The sequence below is a fragment of the Heteronotia binoei genome, chromosome 10 (genome assembly GCF_032191835.1).
Source record: "Heteronotia binoei isolate CCM8104 ecotype False Entrance Well chromosome 10, APGP_CSIRO_Hbin_v1, whole genome shotgun sequence".
Lineage (NCBI taxonomy): Eukaryota > Metazoa > Chordata > Lepidosauria > Squamata > Gekkonidae > Heteronotia > Heteronotia binoei.
In genome coordinates, this window is record NC_083232.1 from 50,736,298 (window position 1) to 50,756,149 (window position 19,852).

At 41.2% G+C, this 19,852-nt stretch overlaps 1 protein-coding gene across 1 annotated transcript; it reads left to right on the forward strand.

Annotated features, from left to right (window-relative positions):
• Positions 1 to 1,058: 1,058 nt before the first annotated feature.
• On the forward strand, positions 1,059 to 17,796 carry TSPAN13 (tetraspanin 13). The gene is made up of 6 exons (XM_060248602.1): positions 1,059 to 1,363; positions 7,953 to 8,120; positions 11,772 to 11,852; positions 14,596 to 14,709; positions 15,026 to 15,136; positions 16,618 to 17,796. Exons 1-6 carry the CDS (start codon positions 1,301 to 1,303, stop codon positions 16,690 to 16,692), a joined length of 612 nt encoding a protein of 203 aa, XP_060104585.1. The 5' UTR covers positions 1,059 to 1,300; the 3' UTR covers positions 16,693 to 17,796.
• The last annotated feature ends 2,056 nt before the right edge of the window (positions 17,797 to 19,852 follow it).

The following is a 19,852-nucleotide window of genomic DNA, read 5'->3' on the forward strand; positions in this document are numbered from 1 at the left end:
ACAAACAATAAAAATAGAACTAGAACATTAATATCGATAAGTAAAATGTTCAGATGGTTAATATAAACATTAAATTATAACCCAAAATTAACAAATGTTCCTTAAATGTTAGCAGACAGTAACATAAACAAAGTTAATACAAGGTATTGTTTTAAAAGTAACAAGATATAGGGGGAAAGTTGGCAAAATCAAAGGTACAGGAATTCTGCCCTTTGGAACCAGACAGTTCCCTCATTGGCATCTTTCTCCCTTCCATACCTTTTAAGCTTGTTTGTTTTAAACTATCTGCACTGAAACATGACGTGTATGTGACACCTGTCAAGTCAGGTGCCAGTCTGCTCTTCAAATTATGTCCATGTTGCAACAAACAAATATTGATTCACACTTTTTACCTTTCCACCCAAGCGTGCTGGCACATCACTGCACCTTGAGCTACTGCCCAAGTTATCTTGATCGTTTGCAGGACTCAGTCCAGAGGTCGTAAATAAAGTTAAACCTTCTGTGGAACTGGAAGAACCTGGAGGATTTATTATGCAGTACAAGAATCGGACAGGCTGGCTTTGCCTTTGCTTGCGTTTAGTGGTGTGAGTGAGCAGTACCTCTACAGCCCTAGGTTATATCTCCACTAATGCTAACCCAGCAATAGATAAGGGTGAATTACATTTTAGGCTCGTGTTTGTTATTTCCAGCTTCAAGAATGTAAAACATCATGGTAGTTTGGCTCTTTTTTGTCTCCTGGATTATTTGCTATTATACAGAAAGAAACAGGTACGTATGTGAGGGAGGTCAGGATGTGTAAGGAATGGATCCCACTTCAGACCAAGCAGCTTCTGGCTCCATATAATAAGAATGCAGTCTGGTTATCTCAACTGAGGCGGTGACAAGCGGCTAGGAAGCCACTTCCTTTCCCCGCTCCTTGGAGGCTGAGGTGAGGGTGGCTCCTTCGGGCCTCCCGCCTGGCTCAGACCTCTCCTCTCCGTGCCAGAGTCCAGGAAACAACGTAGAGGCGCCAGCAACCCCCGCCTCCTGAGTGCCACGGGCGGGCTTGGCCTATTTGCATATTTTTACCTTTGCCTCTCTAGAGCAGCCAATGAGCGGGCGCGGCCGAGTCTGGGCGGGGCCAAGTGAGATGCCTTGTGCCCGTTCGCCACACTGCCGAGGGAAAAGCGCGCTGGGCTTGCCGCCGCGCCCCTTTTCCACCTGTTCTTTTCTGCCGGAGGCGCGGGGAGCCGAAGCCCGAGGGGGGACTGGCTAGCTAGCTGTGCGGGCGGGAAGCGCTGCTGGGAGCTCGCGGGGCGCGATGGTGTGCGGCGGCTTCTCCTGCTCCAAGAACTGCCTGTGCGCCCTCAATCTCTTGTATACGGTGAGTAGCTGACGGCCGGTTCTCCGGGCGGGCTTTATGCTGCGGCTTCGCCCTTTCCAAAACGCCGGCTTGGGTCCCCCCGGCCTCCCCTTTTCTCAGCGGTATGCGGGGCGAGCCGGCACCGAGGCCAGAGCGATCGCCTTGGGATGTGTATTGTGGCGCTTCCTAGGCGGAGCGGGCTCCCGGATTGGCGGCGTGCTCGGGGTGGGCTGCGTCATTCCCCTCCACCGCCCAGGGGAAGGGGCTGAGCTGGTGCACCTGCAGCGGTGAGGCAGGGCAGGAGTGCGAGGCTGGCGAGGGGGAAGGAAGGAAGGGACCCGGAACCTGCTAGAAGAATCGCAGGCTGTGGGCAGAAGGGAGGGAACCACAAAGGCGCGCTGCTTGGGAAGCCTTTCTGCCTAAGCTCGCTACCCCTTTCCCCCCTACTCAACATGGCTGGTTGTGCCTTTACAGGCCACGCAGCAGGTAGGAAGGCAGGCTGGCTTTCCTTGGAGGCGCAACGATGGAGAAAGCTTCCCGCATTGACCTTCTGTTGCCTCTTGTAGGCACCAGCTTTTCTTCCCAAAGGAAATACGACCGGGCATCATGGTCAAAAATGAAACGTTTCCCTTGGCACGTCCGTCTTTAATAATTAAACCTAAACGCATTATGCGACTGCTTTGTCTTGTAAAACCATGATGGGGCTTTATAGTTTTAAAAACTGGCAAGAGCTAAAATATTTGTTTAGCTTTACACCTTTACCCCAGGTGGGCAATTATAATTGGAAGAAGTAACAGGTTGCATCCCTTAACCAGAATTGTTAAGGAAGCTCCCCTGCTCTCTTGGATCCCAAACATTATGCTTGTTGTCTCTGGTAAGATGTAAACTCCACAATCTGTTTTAAAATGTCTTTATTTCTCTTTGAGGAGGGATATTGGACAAAGTTTGTGTACAGTAATGAATATCTAAAACATAAGCAAGAAAGCTTCTAAGCTATCTATAGCAATTTAAAAAAAAATTGATGGAAGGGGGAGAGAAACTCTCACCAACACACATGAAACTGGCTAGTGCTGAGTCAGACCACTTGGTTATCCAGGTCAATATTTGTCTACTCTGATGAGCAGTGGGTCACCTGATTCTTTTAACTGGGGATGGCAGGACCTGAACCTGAGACTTAATGTATACAAAACAGATATTCTGCTGCTGAGCCACACCTAAGTGAGGCCTTGTTGTATATAACAAACTCTGCTCTGCATTTTTAAGGATGCCGTAAGTTTCATATATATCCTTTTGTATCCAAAATGTTTTACAGGTCCTGTTTATGCAGTCCCCTGGGATGTTTTCCCCCCCACACCTTTCAAGGACTGTCCTTGCATATGCCAAGGAGTCCAGGGGTCATTTTGTAGAAAAAGAGGTGTCAGAGCTCATTAGCATAACTTATTTCAATATGCTACACACCTCTGACATTACTGGAAGATGTACTAAGTAATATCAGCTCAGCATCTACCTTAAAATACTTCTTGAATTATAATTGTCATTATATAACCTTACTCTCATCATATTAAAGTTACCTTCTATGCAGCCACAGTGGCATGATGATTTCCATCTGTCTGCTTTATATGTTTTCGTTATTTCCCCATTTTTTTGGGGGGGGGGATATTAGAAAGTTTGTCAAATCTTAGAGTTTAGCAAAATTCTCACAGGGGGGTTGAACAATGAAGCCTAGAAGCAAGTATGGTGTGGTGGTGGTAAGAAAGAGCACAATAAAATTTAGAGGTTCTGGAGCTCCACTCCTGCGAGCTCCTGCCAAAAATGAGGCCTGCCTAGGACATATCTAATGGAGGCTTTTGTATGATGAACTTTTTTTTTAAAAAAAAACTACTTTTTGCATTATGTAACACTATAGCGTCACATATTAACAGATGCCCTAAATAGTCAAGATTAACTTGATTATGTTATTGAAAAGGAAAACCTGTTAATTACCCTGTTAAGTGTCTGTTAATTACTCTCAGCATTCCACAAGAATACATCTGCCCATCAATCTCCAGTTTTGACATATTTCCTTCACTATGACTGTTTATGCACACAGCTTACCACGGGGTCACATTCCTGTTCTCTCCACAGTGTCCGTCGAATTTCCCATTATCTGCGCTGAAGTTACAGGAAGTGCTGCGGCTTTTGCATAGCAAATGTAAACCGCTAAAACCCAGTTTGTTTGCTGCGCAAAAGCCGCGGCACTTCCTGTAACTCCGGCGCAGATAATGGAAAATCCGACAGATGCTGCGGAGAGAACAGGAATGTGACCCCGTGGTAAGCTGCGAAACGGTGCGAAAACGGTCTATGTTTCCCCCTGAAACAAATGGTAACCATATAAACTAAGCTTGTTATTACTCTTTGGTCCTTGAATCTGTTAAATGTCTTTATGTTGTATGCTAATTTGCTGCTCACCTCCACCTATATATATGGACTGGTAACTTCCATTTCAGTGTATTTGAGGAAGTGTGTGTGCACCCAAAAACTTATACCTTGCATAAAGCTGTGCTGGTCTTAAAGATGCCACTGGACTCAAACTTTGTTCTTCTGCTGTAGCCCAACATGGATACTCATCTGAATTGAAGATATCACGCATTTTTCTTTTAATACATGTATTAAAACACAGACACATATGTTTTAGCAATATTTTTGTGTGATACATGAGCAAAGAAGTTGCAGTGGAAAACATGTATTTATACCTGAGGCTAAGTTCTCATCTGTAGAGCATTTAACCGTGCAATGTATATGTTACCCAGGTCAGTTTGGTCATACATCCTTTTGTTCTTGTGTTAGGAAACTAGTCACTGTGAAATGAGCTTAAATAGGCTAGTATATAAGGGATCTGGAATTAATTCTGAGAACTGCCCTGCCCTCTGGGAATCTAGAGCCAATTCTGCATTCGCCCCCAGTCTTGTTCTCACCTCTCAAGTTTCACAGGGCAGGGAGCAAGCATGGAACACACAGCACCGATTCAGAGATGGCCATTCTGAATCCAGGAAAAAGAGCCACCAAGAAGAGCCTCGTGCAGAAGGGAGGCAAGTTTTAGGTGTGGAATCAGTGTAGAGGTTCTTACTGATGGCCTCGGCAGTTAAAATTTGACATAGATTAAAATTCTAGGGAGTTTTTTGTTTTACTTATTTGATTTTTTATTTCCTTCCTCTAAGGAGTGGCAATTCAGTTAGAAAACCAGCACAAGTAGAATCATAGGCCTGAGGCAACCCGCTGACCAGTTTGTACAGGACACAAGTTGCCTGTCCTTCAAGACATTTCAGAATGCACCTTTTGGAACATGGACTGCTTTGTTCATATTTTTTAAAAATGGCTGTTCCAGACATATACTTGGCTTGGCCTTGGTTTGTAGGTTTCCAGCCTATGTTGGCTTAGTGGAGGAGGAAAGCCCTCATGATACATTGATATTTCAGCAAGAAGTGAGGCTGTCAGTATCTATCAGTGAGCTGATGCAGTATACTGTAGCATAATGATGCATGCTGCTGCTGTGAACAGGCAGGTAGAACATTGGGCATCAATAATGGATGTAGAGCCAGTAGCTAAAATGTAACTTTGGCTGCTGGCTTTTTATCTTTCTACAACAAGCAACCTGGCCTACTCAGACCTTTAGAGGGTAGCAGATTGCAGATGCTGAAGCAACTGCAGTAAAGGTGTTTCCATGTCCAACTGCATATGACATTAATCTTAGTCATTTTTGTTGAGTTGCTCAATTAAGTTCTTAATTAAGCTAATAAACTTCATACTGTTCTTTAACATTTTAACACAAGAGCCTGAGAATGTTAAGGAACAATGGATAATTAAAAGTATAATCGATGTTTAATTAGTTTCATTTCAAACCAGGCACAAATGGGGGAAAGACTTAACTTCACAATCCAATTCTAAGCATGTTTACTACACAATAAATCCTATGAAATATGCTTAAAACTGTAGCCTTAATCCATTTGCCTATATGTGCATCTGAAATGTTTTCTGTGATCACTTTATGACAAATGTGGCCATTGGCAGCTCACACATGGAGCAGCCTGCAATGATAAATACAAATGGAAAGCTGTTAGTACCATGAAACACCAAATTGTGGCATACTAGTTATAGGGTAGCTTGTAAGCATTTTTGGTATCGAGCTAGAGTTAGTCATCTAACTAGTTGAGATACTTTGTGAGTTTGGCTAATCGTGGACGGAAGTGCAAGGAAGGCTTTAGACTCCCTTTCAGTCATGTGCAATCACTAGGAATCCCCGAAGAGCATCACACATCAGGAGTGACTGAAGAGTAGCCTCCCTCAGGTGATAGCAGTCAAGAACTGGCACAGATCAACGTTAAGATGACTGCTTCCCAAAGGTTTGGGAGATTACATAGAAAACCAGTTAGATTAACACTCTTGATTAAGTTGATTTTAGTTTTAATTAATTAGTGGTAGGGACCAAATCATGGCTCATTGTTTCTGGGCAAACAGGTCTGCTCAGTCACTAAATCCCAGCAGCCTCTGATATGCTCAGCTGGGAGCTTTTTATCCTCCCAGCTACTTAACATCATGATATCAGCACATTCTCTTTTTGCTGATGTCACTTCTGAAGCAGTTGTGCCAGTCTCTGGTTACAGTTGTGTTGAGGGCTGAAAAGCACCTCACAGAAAGTGTGTCTTTAAAAAAATAATAATTGAAGCAAGGGGTACGAATTCCATACACTTTGCAAGTGAGCTCACAATGTTGGTATATCATGGTAATGTTGTGTTATGATATACCAATACTGGTATATCAAGGCACTGTTTATTAATTTTACATTCCACCTTTCTTTACATGACGCTGCCTTCTACAGAATCAGACCCTTGGTCCATTAAAGTCAGTATTGTCTACTCAGACTGGCAGCAGCTCTCCAGGGTCTCAGGGAGACAAAGGTCTTTCACTTCACCTGCTACCTGATCCTTTCAACTGGAGATGCTAAGGATAGAGCCCAGGACCTTCTGCTTGCCAAGCAGATGTTCTACCACTGAGTCATGACTATTACATAAATTAAAGGTGGCATACATAGGGTTACCCAGAGGCTTCTCATCCATTGGCCAGTCCCAGGTCTGCTTCATTTCAGTAAAGTTGCTGTGTCACATTTCTTCCAGCCAGACTGTGAGCCTATTTAAGTGTGAGCAGAGCATTAGTGAAATGCTGCTTTTGATAAACCTTTTAAAAAAACTTTCTGAGCTAATCATACTGATAGTTAATGTAGCTTACCTGGACTGCAGTGCAATTCAGTGCATTTACTAGAAGTGCTTTTAAACCTTTTTGCTTCAATAAACAAAGGAGTTTATCTTTTGTTTCTCATGTCTGTTGACTGACCTGATTCTTCTCCCCACCCCCGTTGGCTTCCATTACTCCATTTTGTAGTAGAGGTATAGGTTAATTATTATGCCTGGGGCCCTGTCCTTGTTTTTAGACGGAGACAGGAAAGCCCTGCCTTTCCTGAACATAAAACATGATTTCCTAGAATCTCGCTGAGTCATATCTGCCCATTCCAAAAACCATCTCGGAAAGGGAAGACTTAGTGAATGTTTTCATACTTGTATTGAAGATCAAATTCATGTGGCAGATGAGAGCCAGCCAGCATGGTGTAGTGGTTAAGAGTGGTGGACTCTAAGCTGAAGAACCAGATTTGATTCCCCTCTCCTCCTTCACGTGAAGACTGCCGGGTGACCTTGAGCCAGTCACAGTTTCTCAGAACTCTCACAAGGTGCCTTTTTTGGGAAGAGGAAGGCAACTGAATCTTCCTTGAGGTAGAGAAAGCAGAGTATAAAAATCAGTTCTTCATGGTGAGAGAAAAGACTGCCTTGGCATTAACAGTATTTGATAAGCAATCCTTATAAGTGGGAGATCTTGATGTACTGAGCCTCACTGTCCCCAACGTCAGGATTTTTTTTAAAAAAAAAGAATTGCTGAAGACAGTATATTGGAGCATCATCAGCAATATGTTTCTGCTGTGTGAGATTTCTCAAGCTATTTGTGTCATTAACGTTCCCTGCACAGATTTATTGTGAACGGAAAACACCAATTTTCACTTCGGCACAAGTGCCAAAACTACTAATCTTGACTTGCTACTTAAATAAACCCATATTATTCATGCTTCTAGGCTATTATGCAAAGGATGACATTTCAGCCTTGCAAATAATTTGCTGGCCCACAAAACTACGTAGGTATACATTTGTAGCAAAAAGGGTGACTTGGAAAAAAAATTCTATAACTAGGGTTGCCAGCCTCCAGGTGAGATTGGAAGATTACAACTGACCTTCTGATGATAGCACTTAGTTTCCCAGGAGAAAATGCCTGCTTTGGAGGGTGGACTCCAAGGCCTTGTATCCTGCTAATGCCCCTCCCCAAACTCCACCCTTCCATGACTCCACCCCCAATATCTCCAGGTATTGTAGGATATATTTTCATCCAAGATTCCAAAATGAATACTTGGAAGTAAATTTCACTGAGTTCCATGAATTGATTCTCAAGCAAGTGTGCACAGAATCATAAGCTTAGAGCTTCATTAAAAAAAAATCTATTGTTAATAATAACCTTCTCTCTTGCTTCCTTCCAGCTAGTCAGCTTGCTGCTGATTGGGATTGCAGCATGGGGCATAGGTTTTGGCCTCATATCCAGTTTCCGGGTCGTTGGAGTAGCAATTGCAGTGGGGATATTTCTGTTCCTGATTGCTCTCGTGGGATTGATTGGAGCCGTCAAGCACCATCAGGTGTTGCTGTTCTTTGTATCCTTTTTCTTTGGAACTTTGTTGCCACCCACCCTTATGTTAGAACTATTTCAGTTCCTCTTATCTGCTCCCCTTCTCCTCTCTCAGGTGCTGTTTGTGTTCCATTGCTTGCTTCATTGAAATGAGGAAAGCTTGTTCCAATGAGCTCAGCTAAAGTACAAGGAACACATTAACTAGCTGGCCCTTGACCCAATTATGACATTGTTTGGTAGAGCAAACATTTTTCCATCTGTCATAGTCACAAGACTGTGGTGGTATAACTGGTTCCCTTGAAATTGTAACAAATTGTGGATATGGCGTGCAGACTGCTTCCTGTCCAGGGGAGTGACTTTGTTCTTTAGCTTCTCAGAGGCAGTGTGCATATTCTGCTGTCTGGTATAAACACTGAACTCTTAACCTTGTTCTATTTTAATAAAGTTCTCAGTCCAATTTGGTTTGGATTTTTAAAATGGGCTTCATATGTGGGAGAGCTTTTACTATGAAGAAGCTAATTAACAGTACAATTCAAAGCAGAGTTACTCCAGCAGAAGTCCATAGATGTTTGGGGTTGCACCATTAGGCTAGCAAATGCCCTCTCTTAGGACTGATTATATGGCAATGGTTAGGTCATGAACTATCTGTTCGGTAGGTCCTGAGATTGGCTTACCAAGGGTGCCTATACTTGCTGTATTTATTGAAGGCATGTAAACTTCAATAAATACAGGGATTTTTTTGGGGGGGAGGGTAAACTATTTCAGCAGCTGTGGCTGTGCTTTTAACCTGTGTGGTATTGCAACTTACTGTGTTAGCTGCCTTGTGTCCAAGTAGATGAGGAGAGATACAAATATGTTAAATATGTAAATACCTAGTAAACTAAATGTTATCTAGTTTGGGGGGTTGAGTGTTTTATTTCTCTTAATTTAGGTAATTTGAACCCTACCTTTATGCATATAGAGCACCAAAGCATTACAGAAACAATAGCAGAATAAATGCAAAATACGCATTGGAATAATTGTGACTGATCATATTCAGAGCTATTTTGCTGTTATGATACTATTTTTCCAACACTTTCAGCAAGGCTGTTATCAGCTGCCTGGAAATCCAAGTGATTGCTTCAGATTCAAATGCATGTTCTGTCTGAGGTGGAGTTTTACTGTAGATATTTTAGCTGAAAATGGTTTCAAGGAATAATGAAACAAAGCAATCTGGAATGTTCTTCCAGGTCAATGGAGAACAATGTGGGCCATTGCAAGGGCAACTCAACATAACTTTCCCATTCCCACCCTTCCCTGATAACCCCAGGCAAACTTTCATGCCTTTTTTTGGGGGGGGAAGGGGGTGTTTAGCTTTAGCTGGCTCTGAGTCAGTAACTGTGCTACTATGAGAAACAAAATAGATTTAATTTGAGGGAGCAGTGGGGTTATGGTTATGCCCTGTTGTGTTTTTTCCCCCATGGGCACTATTATGCTACATTTTTCTTCTCAAAAAAGCAGAGAAAGGTAATTATGTGAGAGTAGATATGGCTAGTCAGATTAGTAGGCTTTTTAAAAAGAATTTAATGAAGACAAAACGGTGTGGTGTGTAATGCTGTTTAGGGCTGCCAGCCTACAGGTAAAGTTGGAAGTTATTCCAGAATTACAGCTCATCTTCAGACTAGAAATCAATTCCCCTGGAGAAAACGGCTGCTTCAGAGGGTGGACTGTATTCCATCACAGCCCTGCTGAGCTTTTTCCCTTCCTCAAAGTGTTCGAATTTCCCATCCCAGAGTTGGTAATCTTATTGGTACCTCATGCATGGTGCTCATTACTATCTCAGTTCCCACAGTTAAGTCTGTGGCTTACTGCTGTTAGTCTGTGGCTTACTGCTGTTGCAGAGTCTTCCTGTATTTGGAACTGAAACCTTTGGATGGTTTCAAAGAGCCCTGAGTATATGGACAACTTTTTGCTTCAACAGACTTTGCCTGTGCCAACAGGTGTATTGCTCCATTAATTTTCTTAAACTACTGTAAAGTTAGATTTCCAAACACTGGAGTATCAGGCATGTATATGCTTTGAAATGTTTTTTTTTTTAAAATTTAGGATCAGAGCAATACAATGAACATTCCAGAACAGCGAAAATAAAGATTTAATCCTTTGCCACCACAATCTTAGATCTACTTAGGTTACTTTCTCTGCTAAGTCACTGAAAGCAGATAATGTTTACACAGCAGGTGCTGGCTGCTTATTAATATTGCTTATTGACTAGCATGGCAGTGCTTGATCATGTTTCTCTTGGTTCCCATCCTTTAGAGCTTGGTATTTTCCTTATTGAAACAGGCTCTCTTTGAAGCAGGGTACGTTTCCATCCTCTGAGGCGTAGAACTCAACTGGAACTTATGTTTCCTCACACGTTTACTGCCCCAGACAGGACTTCTAAATGATGATGTTTTAGTGGGAATGTCATAAACAGGCTTTCCAGGGACAGTAAAGAGGTTCCTAGCATGGGAACATGTGCTGCAGCTGAGAAGAAAAAAGCAGCCCAGAACTCTGCTACTTCTGCAGCCTGTATTGTGTGTAGAATGTTGTCTGATATTGTACCTGCACCACTCAGCAAGAAATGAGGCCCTTCTGCTGAAATACGGATGATGGCAACAAGATGTTTCTTATTTTTGAGAGTTGGTTCCCTTTTGTTCAGGGCTAGGAAAAGCACTGCCAGGGGTAGAGGCTTAAGAATCTTGTGTCAGCAGCTGTAATATGAGAAAACAATCAGGCCAAGCTTCTTCATTTGAAAGGCCGCCTGATCCGTGAAAGATCAGCAGCAGCTCATACACAGCTCTGAGAGATAAGCTAGTGTCCAACTGAATAGTCATGTTTTGGCAGGAGAGGATTTGAACCAAGGTAGAAGCATGAAAAAAGAATAAAGCTTTGAGTTCTAAATATAGACAAGTCAGCATATTTGAACATGCTGCCCAGTATGGGATTTTGCATAGTCCCCAGTCACCAGTAAGAAATAAACTGCAGCCATTAAGGAGCAGGATACAGAGTTCAGGAATGTATATGAGCTCAGTGAAACAGTTTCAGTGTGTCAAAAGCTGAAGGCACAATTAATTTTGATTTTTCAGTTAAAAGTCTGGACAGCATACATTATGAAGCAGTCTGTCTTGAAATGGAGTCGCTATCTAAAAACCAGTCACAATGCCATGTATAGGAGATTCTAGATGCAAACCAGAGCAAATATATTGCCCTTATTTAAACCAGCTGGTTAAATATTTATAAATAGCTGCTTATAAATAAAATTCTGTTGTTTATGGGGGGTCCAAGGCCTGTTCAAAGCACAGAAGGGAGGTGGAACATCCAAATGGCATTTTCTTTCCATTAATGAAATGGGGCACAGCCTGTCAGGAGTAATGAGTGTTTGTGTAATGAGGCAGGAGAACTTCCCTGTGGGTAGTACCCCATGAATTCTTTCCTCTGTCTGCTACCGTTAATGGCATAAAAAAAAATCAGCACTCTAAAATAGTCACCTCACATTGTCCTGTTCAATAAGCATATGTCTAATCAGAACCAAATCTGAATTACGATTTATGGTAGGAATTCTCCTTTTTCCCATGCAGTGGTTAACTTTGGGTTTGTGGTATGCCTCTTGCTTGTGAAAATGCAGTCTTGATGACCTTAACAAGAATGATTCCAGTACATGATTATTCTCTTGTTAGTGTTTATTATACAGTTCTCTGTCTCCTGTGCTTGTTTAACCTTGAACAAAGACCAGCAGGTAAGAAATGTCTTGTCATTTTTTTCTGTCTAAAAGCATCAGTGACCTAGTTCTAATTAAAGTGTCCAGGACATGCACATAAATATATCTGCATGAATCAGAAAATGATTTCATTGGAGGTGGCCAAACTATGCTCAGGAACTGCGTGCAGTTCTTCTGCAGTTCAATTGCTACTGGCAAATTTATACACTCTGCAGTTTATCAGCAACATACCCTTATCCCCCAGACCAGGATGTTCTTTATCTGATGTAGCTGTTATACCTCACCCCCCCCAGTGGAATGTTGGAGCTGAGATAGCCTCCATGGCTTTGTGCTTTCTTCATGCCTTCTTGTTTAGGATAGAGTAGCTGCCAGGAAAGGGCAGGACTCTTAGGTTCTTTCTCTTTTGAGTCAGGGAGAGTTCTGATTGAACTTGCAGGAGGAAACTGAAAAGCAGAGAGAAGAGCCCTAAACAAGCAGTTAGGGTCCATTCAGCTTTGCAGGCAGTATATGTGGTTTCATGGCATATCTGGGATTAATTTTTTTATTCTTGACATCCAAGTTAAAAGCAAAGCAGCAACTCCATCAAGCTTTTGGTTTTATATTATATTGGAAAATTGTTTTATTCACCTTTTATTTAATTAATGATCATTCCCACTTAACATTATTAAGAATCAGGCTTTCAAACAAGTAATTGTCAGACTGGTGTGTGGGTTTCTGGCACATAATGTTTGCAAAGTGGGGCAACTTACTGGCAATTCCTGAGAAGCACTGAGTGTTGAACTACTGGCTGCTAATTCCTCAAGTATTGGCTGCATCATACACTAGCAGCCACTGAGCAAACTGTAGTTTGCTATTCAGAAGACAGCAGCAAAAAGAATGTTGCTTTCTCCTCTTCTGAATGGACAGTCTTAACAGTAGTCTTGGGCTGTGTGTGTCTTTTGGCATTCAGATTGCTGTGACTGGAGGGTCAAACTGGGTCACCATTGTCATAAATTAATAACAATGACATCAAACACAAACATCAACAAAAGCAGGGTTCCCCAGTGTGACACCCATGGGCACCATGGAGTAGGGTTGCCAGCAGGGGATGGGGGGAACTTGCTGAGAGCAATGCACTAGAAGTGACATCAAGTCAACAGCAACATGGGGACAATCTGATATTTGGGCAAAACTCTAGTAGAAGTCATTTTTACCGTAGAGTTTTTGCCCAAATACCAGAGCATCCCAATTTCACTAGTGATGTGATGTCGCTTCTTTTGCATGCTGGACATGACATTTCTGCATTGCCAGCTGATCAGTGCTGGAGGGGAGGGCCCCCAGAGCAGAGGATCCCCTGCACTCAGTGGAGGCCTGGCAATCCCCCTGTAATGCTCCATGTTAAGTGCCAATAATGTTGTGTAATATAATAAGATTCAGACATTAATGAAAATTATTCTTTATTTACATCCTTGTATGCTATTACAGCTGTGTGTTGGTTAATTTTAATCCTCCTGTGGAGCCTGCTAGTACTTCCCGCTAGCACCTAATGAGATTTTCAGAAAGTGGGCATGGCCATTGTAGGGGGGGGGGGGGCTTGCTTTTGGTTGTTCTCATCCAAAGAAGAAGTTTCCCATGGCTTCAATAGCAGCTGCAGCCACTTAAGGATCAGAGGGATCAGAAAGCAGCCAGACTTGAGGATCTATTTTTCCTTTAGGCATTCCTGGTATTTATTTCCCCTTCTCTTTATCCCTTCTTTTCCTGGATTTTCCATTGTGACTGTTTATTCCCCTTTTGCTGTTCTTTTGAAAAGCAAGAAGGGAGGTATTGTGTTTGGCTCTGCTTCCTGTGGCAGCCATTTTGGGGAGGCACTCACCACCAAAAGAGCCCAACAGGTTCAGAGAGGGGGCACTAAATAAAAGGAACCTGCAGCTAATTCTCTTTCAAGGGTGTTCAACATTAGCGTTTCCTTGTCTGAACAGTTTTTTGATATGTAAATTGCAAGCCACCCAAAGACTGGATGTGAATATCTGAGAATTAAGCAGCCTAATACATTGACAGTACTTCATATAGAATTGCTGCATATAAACTGCATATATAAATTTCATTGGCAGTAGAAAGCTCACTGAAAACATCAACTTGAGTATGTCGTAGCAGCAAGGAACACAAAAGCAATATTAGGAACAATTAGCAGATGGATTGGAAATAAAGTGCAGATTTTACAATAGTGTTGCATAAGTTCATGGTATATCCCAAGTGGGAAGTTCTTCTCATTCCACTTGAAAAAGAAGAGCTGGAAATGGTGCAAAACCATGTAGTGTGCCTGTATAAGGTGATCTGTCTTATTTATGAAAACGATGCCTGATGGAAGGTTTCTAAAGCTGAGTGGAGGACCTCAAGTAGTTCTGACATTCATGAAGGTACTTGAAATCTTTTGTGTTTCTTTTGCATCAGCAGTTCAGAAAAAATAGCAAGTGCTTTGCAAATATGTGCATGCAAGTCAGTGTGCAATCATACTGTGGTGTGTGCATCATCACATCAAATAATATAGCCAGTTTGCCTTAAATGAAGACCAGGGTTTTTTCCCTGCATGTAGTGTCATGAAAAGGGGGGGGGGGGGAGATGTTGTGGCATAAAGTTACAATTATGTACAGTAATTAAAAATCCTTTGTGTATAACCCTTTTAATGGGGATCATCTTACATTCAGGGTCATCTTTCTTTTGGCTAAATATGGTACAAAGAATGGAATTATTACTAAATCAAGAAATTTTCTTGATCTCCTAGAGCCAGCTTCTAGAAGTTGGGTGGAACAACACAAACAGTGCAAAACAGGATATTGAAAGGAATCTAAATTGTTGCGGGTTCCGAAATTTCAATAAAGAGGAAGCTTGTTCTGCTGTAAGTACATACATTGTTTATGCTCAAACTCCTGGTTTAGAAGAACTGAGCAATGAGCTTGTATATCTTTGCAAGTATACAAGCTGAATAAAAAAGAAATTACAGTGTATCTTGCATGCTAAATTTCTCTCTATGCATAAGGAGAGCTGGCTTTATAACTTTCATAGCCTCGTGACTTGTGCAGATTATGTAGAGATAACATAGATGCAACTGTGACTGAATTTTTGGAGTGGACATAAATTTACTGGGGATCATATTTGAATGTACTGTAAACAAATCATATGTTTAAAATGAGTTGAACTTTGCTTTATTGCAGGCTTGTTTTAAAGGATCACAGTGCTCACCCTGTGCACCCATAATAGAAGAGTATTCTGGCATGGTCCTGAGATTTGTAGGAGGTATTGGTCTCTTTTTTAGCTTCACTGAGGTAAGTGCAAAAATGGCTTTATGAATAAACAAAAGCTTCTTCCAGGAGATGTCCTCAGTGCAGAATGCCTGCCATAAATTAAAAATATAATCAGTTCTGTGGATTTCTACTTAGGTAGTGTAAAATTCTTTTCACTGAGCACAGCATTCAACAATTGGTTTACCAAGTGAACTTTCTTTCATTTGTGTAAAAGTAAAATGTATCATTGAATCACAGCCAGCTCCTGGTGACCCAATGATGTTCCACCTCATGGGGTTTCAAGGCCAGAGATAATCACTTCCTTCCTCAGCCTAGCAGCTTCAATCTTCCTTGGTGGTCTCCCATCCAAGTTCAGGCCCTGGTTATCTTCTGAGCTCTTACAAGATTGGGCTTGTCTGGGCTATTAGGGTTCCTACTGTACCTCCTGCTGTGGCCCTCTTTAATCACTATATGCATTTGTGAAGGCTAAAACTGAGCAACAGTTTTCAAGCCCCGACTAGGGTTTGAAGTTGTGCAAACCCAGAGGAAAATGTGTTTCTTCCTCCATAGACTTTCTTCTCTAACCCAGCTCCTAAGCCAGAAATGTACTAGAAAAATTGGCGACTTCTGTATCATTATTGTTGTAAACTTTGCTAGAGCAGACTGCTCTTGAACCAGAGATAAACAAATGAGTTGCTTGTGCTCTGATTTAATGTTTTCAGACTGGTAGCTACCCTGTGCCCTTCTGAAGGCATCTGCAAAATGCATGTACCCTTGCCTCTAAGCAAGATCACAGTGAGATACCCTATGTGTGAGTGTGTGTGGAATTTCTGAGTACTCTAAGGTAATCTGCTATGTTGAAAAATAAAAGAGGGGAACACTGAAAGCCCAGCAAATTGACATACAGCCTGCCATAGCTTTTAAAATGTATTGCATTAAAAAGCTTTTTAACAGTCAGTGAAAGGCATGAAAAGTGGGACGAAATGAGTGCCTCTGACAAGGGGCACCAGTGTAGCAATCTCATTCCGTACACTAGGTAATTTCACTTTCCACAATGTGGTAAAAGACAAAAATCTAAGCTGTATGTGTGTGTAAGCTAGCCTTCAAGGAAACTGTTAGATTGGAAATCACATTATGTACCCCATAACCAGTGCTCATATTTACTTAAGAACAAAAGAAGACACCTGCCGGATCAAACCAGTGGTTCACATGCAGTTTCATGCATTAACCAACCAGTTGCCCTGAAGAGCCAGCACGCAGCACATTAAAAGTCCAGGCCTTCCCCTACTGTCACCACCTATTACTGATATATAGATGTTTACTGCTTCTGAATGTGGAGGTTTCCTTTAACCCCATGGTTAGCAGTCATTGATGGATCTATCCTCCATGATAAGACAAGTGAGAAGCCAGATGTCTAGTCATCTAAAGGCTGTTCCAATCAGGTGGTGTATTGAATGGCAAAAGTATGTTATTTTATGCATTTTGCTGTGTGGTTTATTCTTTCTTTTCCTTCCTCATTTCAGATCTTGGGGGTCTGGCTGACCTACAGATATAGGAATCAAAAAGATCCTCGTGCAAATCCTAGTGCATTTCTTTGACTTGGGAACCTTCTTGCAGGACTGAATTTTTCTTTTCCTGTTTTTTTTTTAAAGTGAATTATCTACTGACTGGCTGCTGTTCACATTAAGTGAGGCTTTGTGCACTTGAGGTAACAACTGTTCACCTAGAGATGCCTCCTGTTTTGGTTTTTGATGTTTTCCCCCCCTTGGATTGGCTGGTTTCAAATGCTTATGCCAGCCTTGTAATTGAACAGAACTTGGTGCTCTTAAGAAGGTGAAAGATAGTGAAATAGAACTATTGCAGTCTTATTGTAACACTTCTGCTGTTTTAATTGTTGGTTGATGCTGCTCTTGATGATTAAAGGGAAAAAATCCATTATGTATTTCATCCACCCGAAAAATGCCCATTCACATTGTTGCTTTGAACACCTGGTACTTTGTGATTCGTTTGAAATCTGTGCTAAAAATGATGTTGCTTTTGCCTTTTATTTTGGGGGAAACCACTATGGAAATCATTTTACATGCAAAAAATATCTTCCGCTGTATTTATGTGGACACAAGTATGTGGGGAATACACTTAAACAGGTTTCTCTAGCCCAGCTATTTCAGAATTGCCATGTAATCCTAGAAATTTCATTTCAGAACTGTTGGTAATGCCATGCATAAACATTTCCTGTGTTTACATGCATACTTGTTCACTGCAATTTTAGAGTTAGTACTGTATACCCATTGACCCAGTGGACTGCGCAGAATTCACAGTAGACTTTCCATTGACTTAGTGTAGATTATATGTTTAACTGAACAGTAGAATCAATGGGGATAAAGTAATACAAATTCTGATTGTATATCTGATGTTTTGGTTTGAATGAAATATGTAATTAGAATGTTGTAAAGGAGGATGATCTTCAGCTTACTTGTCACTATAAGAAACTGGTCTTGGTGCCCAAAGGGGTCTTGTATCTATTTTTGCAGTTTGATTTAATTTATCAGTGTAGTAAAGTTAACTGTGATGTTGATGTTGGTCTTTATACTTAACAAATTGTGTTAATTCAAAGGTAATTTATGTGAATTAGACTACTGTAAAGTGATCTTTGTAGTGCTTTGATAGTATACTTTAAACAAAAATAAACACTTTTGATGAAATATGTTTAATCAGTAAAAACCTTTATACATCTGTAGATATAAACAGTGGATAATAGGATAGATACCTTGACCAGATGGCCTTTCAAAGCCTATATGAGATAGTGATCTGAAATGGTTTTTCAGGGTTGTCTAAGAATTTGAATAACTGGTTATTCTTTCATTATAGAAGAGAATTGCATGTATTCTTAGCATTATAAGTTCCAAGCAGAGGGGAAACAAGACATAAAAGTAACATGCAAGTTGACAGGAGTTGTGAAATGTTGATATGGGAGGGACTATTGAAAGTGTTCACTGAAAAGATCTTACATAATATATAGCAAGAGTTGAATGAGCTGGATTACTCACAGTCCAGTGGTGCTCATGAGTATGGGCTTGCATCTATGGTAAATATGGCAACTTTTCCACAGGTGAACAAAGAGGCTAGGGATCATGGGTCCTTCATGACCAAAAGCCATATGTGATGAGGATGTAATAATGAGTGAAAATGGGTGAGACTGAGCAGAAAAGAGGGCTGGATTCAACCCACAGTTCTTTTCTTATGACTTTCCCCAGTTTAAGATAGATAGATAGATAAATTTATTGTCATTGTTCTCAAAAAAGAAAATGAGAGCAACGAAATGAGGTGCTCTTCCACAAACATACCAACACATCAACACCCACAAAAGGACATATACATAGAACATTTAAATGCATCTAAAAACACATAACCATTCATAACCCTGCATTTAGCTTAACCATGGCACTTGGATAGAAGCTGCCCTTGAATCTATTTGTCTTTGCCTTCAACACTCTGTATCGCCTACCTAATGGTAAGATCTCAAATAGCAAGTGGCCCGGATGTGAAGGGTCCCTTAAGATCATTTGTATCTTCCTTCTACATCCCATATCATACAGATCCACCAATGAGGGGAGAGAACATCCACAAATCTTCTGTGCTCTCACCATCACTCTTTGGAGCACCCTTCTCTCTGCTTCCATGCAGCTCCCAAACCACACGCAGAGGCAATAAGATAAAATGCTCTCAATGGAACTACGATAAAAGGCAACCAGCAGACTCCCTGACAGTTGTTGTGATCTTAATAGTCTTAAATAGTATAGTCGTTGCTGGGCCTTTTTCTCTAGAGCTAAAGTATTTGCTCCCCATGTTAGATCCTGTTTCATAGTAATTTCCAAAAACTTCCATTCTGTCACCTGTTCTACCATAACCCCATCAATAAACAACGGCTGAATGTCCAGACTAAAAGCAGTTCATTATTGATCTTGGGAAACTACTTGGAAGAAAAGAAGCAATGGAACAATAGGCTGCAAGGGCACAAAGACATGATCGCAGTTCATTAGCAAGACAAGAAACAGAGCACAGATTAAAAACAAGCACATTTTTCAAAACATTTCACTCTCATCAAAATGCTCTCTGAAATGAAATTTTTGTATGCCTAGGAGAGTCCTAGGAGAGGAAGAAGGAAGTCTGGGGAACATAGCTGCTGAATTGGTCAGTAATGAATATGGGTGCCACTTCTGAACTTGGTCTTCAAGTATCACAGAAATGAAGTACATTTAATCCCAAGTGGTGGTGATTAAAAGTTGTCTACAGTGGATAACAACCTTGTTTGAACTCAGTGCTTTTGGTGGTAGTAATAGCCACTAGCACACACAACATTAAAGAGATGTTAGATTCATGGAGGATGGGTCTATCACAGTGCTATTATTCTTAAGCCTAACTGCTTACCTTAAGATATTCTGGAAAATACGTATACAACATTAATACTTAAATGGTTGTGGTGCTGATATTTAATAGATGACCATGCTTTGGTTACAAGTTATTGGTTTACATGTTCTTATGTAGAATGTGTAACAGAAAAAGCAGACAACTCGGACATTAAATATTTAACAGTTGCATGTAAATTAAAACTTCCTGTGAGGTAATGGAGACTTTGCTGGGACTGTAACTCATGGAAAACGGGTTCATTTCACACAGTTTTTTCAATACAGGCTGCTTCCATTTGCTATATGAAGGGTTTTCTATTCTGATGGAACGGCTTTTGGGACTGAAGTGGAT